This window comes from Vespula pensylvanica, chromosome 19 (assembly GCF_014466175.1).
Source record: "Vespula pensylvanica isolate Volc-1 chromosome 19, ASM1446617v1, whole genome shotgun sequence".
Lineage (NCBI taxonomy): Eukaryota > Metazoa > Arthropoda > Insecta > Hymenoptera > Vespidae > Vespula > Vespula pensylvanica.
Window position 1 is genome coordinate 3,385,129 of NC_057703.1, and position 2,816 is coordinate 3,387,944.

A 2,816-nucleotide genomic window follows, 5' to 3' on the forward strand; every position below is an offset into this window, starting at 1 on the left:
GAAAACGAATAGTTTTAAGAAGTCGAGCTTTGCTATTTCGTTAAAACAAAAAAAAATATAGAATATATATAGATAAAAGATTTCTCCTTAGCAACGAATACCTTTGACATATCTGTAGCTATGTGGCTATTAATATTCATGTACAAAGGAGATGGCTCCGATTATTGTCACAATCCACCAGGTAATATATTTCATTTAAAATTCAATACCGAAATGATGGTCCGTTGTGGAACGGAAAATATTTTACGAGAATGGTATTCGATCGATACTAATCAAATCGAGATCAATGACGTAGCTACGTGGAGCTTAGAGAAAGGAATTACTAAAATAGTTCCAGATTCTCTATACGAAAGAAGACATAATTTACAAGGTCTGGTAATGAGAGCTGTTTTAGTTAAGGTAAAATATTTTCGCATGGATATTTTTTCTATTTTCTATTTGAAGTTATTTTTATTTTTCTTTTCGATTTTTCTTCTTCAGGATGGATCATTCGCAAAGATAAACAAGGCTGGCGAATTGGATGGTATATATGGTAGGATATTAAGAGAACTTTGTGTCACTCTCAATTTTAGTTTGCACATTGTGTCGGAACTGGAACAATATGGAAGATGGAATCCAACAACAAAAACTTGGTCTGGTGCAATTGCAGAATTATATTATGGACGCGCTGACATTTCTCTTTCAAAGTTTTCTATGACCAATGCCAGATTAAATGCCGTTGATTTCACGCTTCCTATTTTTGATTCCAAAGACTGTCTCTTCTTTAAAAATCCAAAAATATTCGCAATTAAATGGTCATCTTATTTTCTAGTACGACAACTTGCAATCTAATTTTTTATTTTTCATTCTTCGCAACCTTTATTAATTAAAAAATTGTTATTATTGTAGACTTTCAATTATTCTGTTTGGATCGCTATGTTTGGAGTACTAATTCTTACTTCGATTTTATTGATTTTTCTCAAAAGAAAAAATGGAACCAATCGTAAAATAAGACATTCATTGTCCGATAATTTCTTGGAAATTTGGGGTATATTTTGTCAACAAGGAATCGCAGGTTTGATTCAATGTTTTTTGATTTCATTTTCTTAAGAATTATTTTTATTTAGAAAAGCCTTAATAAAATATTCTTTTACTGTAGAATCTTCTGATAGATTTTCATTACGAATAGCGTACTTCTCTGTATTTTTTTGGACCGTCATATCGGCTGCCTATTCTGCGGCTTTGATAAGCTTTTTGACGACCATAAGCCACGTCTTATCCTTTAATTCATTAGAAGGTTTCGTTCAAGATGATACTTATCAACTTGCTGTTTTTCGTGGTACGGCTCATTATGATAAATTTGCAGTGAATATGAAACCAATATTATTGTATATTTACAAATGTAATTTACGTCATTCCATGTATATGTGTGCGCGCGCATGCGTGTGTGTGTGTAAATAAATTTTGATAAACGAAGACGAAAAATACTGTTTATCTTTAGAATTCAGAAGATACACTTGCAAAAAAGTTGATGAAATTGATGCTAGAGGAGGACAAATTGCCCTTAACTCCATTAGAAGGATTTACAAGTGTATGATACATAAATTAACCTTTATTAATAAGACGGTAGAAGTTACATTATTAATATTAGTTATTAAATTATAGATTTATAAAAATAGGAAGCTAGCAATCTACTCGTTCGACGGAATGGAAAAAGTAGTAGATTCTAAAATATCATGCAATGTGGTTCGTATTGAGACAAGATATGTAAACTATATAGCTATAGCTTTATCTAAGCATAATCAATTTACCGATGTCATCAATTTTCAGTAAGAACATAAAAATCTAATAATGCAAATCTTTATTTATCATTCGTTGAAATATCAACTCGTTCTAGGTTGCAGAAATTTCTCGAGAATGGTATGGTGAATCGTTTAAAAAATTCACCTTTTGACAAGAAATCCAATGATATGGTCAAGCATCAACCAGTTCCTCTAATCGGCGTACTATCACTTTTTATCTTCATCCAAATTGGTATCATTATAAGTATTTGCATTTTGATTATAGAAAAATATTTTTGCTCCTAAAAGGAAGAAGACCTCAATGATACATCATAGCCTATCGATTAAATCTACAAGATTTTATACGAAAAAGAAGAAAAATATAAAAAATGTTAGAAAATATTCCACGAATCGCAAGTGTACATGCGTAAAGTATTAACGAAAACGCCAATACTTGTTCTCAACAGGATTTATATTTTGATTATAACTTTCTAATAAAGTAGAAACACGCATATGCGTTATTAAACTTTTCCATTATTAAAATATAAAATAGAAATTTTTCATTATATTATACGTAAATTTGTGTATAATACATTTTCGTTATTTATTAAATGCATATACCCATTTTTTAATTTTTTGATTGTTTCGATTTTTCATTCTTGCACGAGGTATGATATGCCTATATATTTCATAGTTAAAAAAAATTATATCTGGCATTTTTTATATATGAGTCAAGATTTTTTATCAATGAGTATGACTGAATCAACTTTTTTACTATACATGTTTTTCTATCTGATACAAGTTAATCTGATCATATCTACCTGTCAAATATCTTATAATAACAATCATAATCCATGATCTCGCATACCATGTGATATTGTATATGGTATGTGTATGTCTCTCTCTCTCTCTCTCTCTCTCTCTCTCTCTCTCTCTCTCTCTCTCTCTCTCTCTCTCTCTCTCTGTCTCTTTTTCTCTCTCCCTCACTCTCTCCCTCCCTCTCACTCTCTTTCTCACTCTCACTCTGTGTGTGTATGTAATATAATAATAGTAATT

General features: G+C 30.5%; 1 protein-coding gene across 1 annotated transcript in view; it reads left to right on the plus strand.

The window, feature by feature from the left end:
* LOC122635846 (glutamate receptor 1-like) overlaps positions 1-2,607 on the plus strand; it is a 64,074-nt gene extending 61,467 nt beyond the window's left edge. The window contains exons 6-7 of the mRNA XM_043826508.1: positions 1,645-1,808; positions 1,877-2,607. Of these exons, the coding sequence (XP_043682443.1) occupies positions 1,645-1,808; positions 1,877-2,066 (354 nt within the window). The 3' untranslated portion in view covers positions 2,067-2,607. The remainder of the gene's footprint in view (positions 1-1,644; positions 1,809-1,876) is intronic.
* The last annotated feature ends 209 nt before the right edge of the window (positions 2,608-2,816 follow it).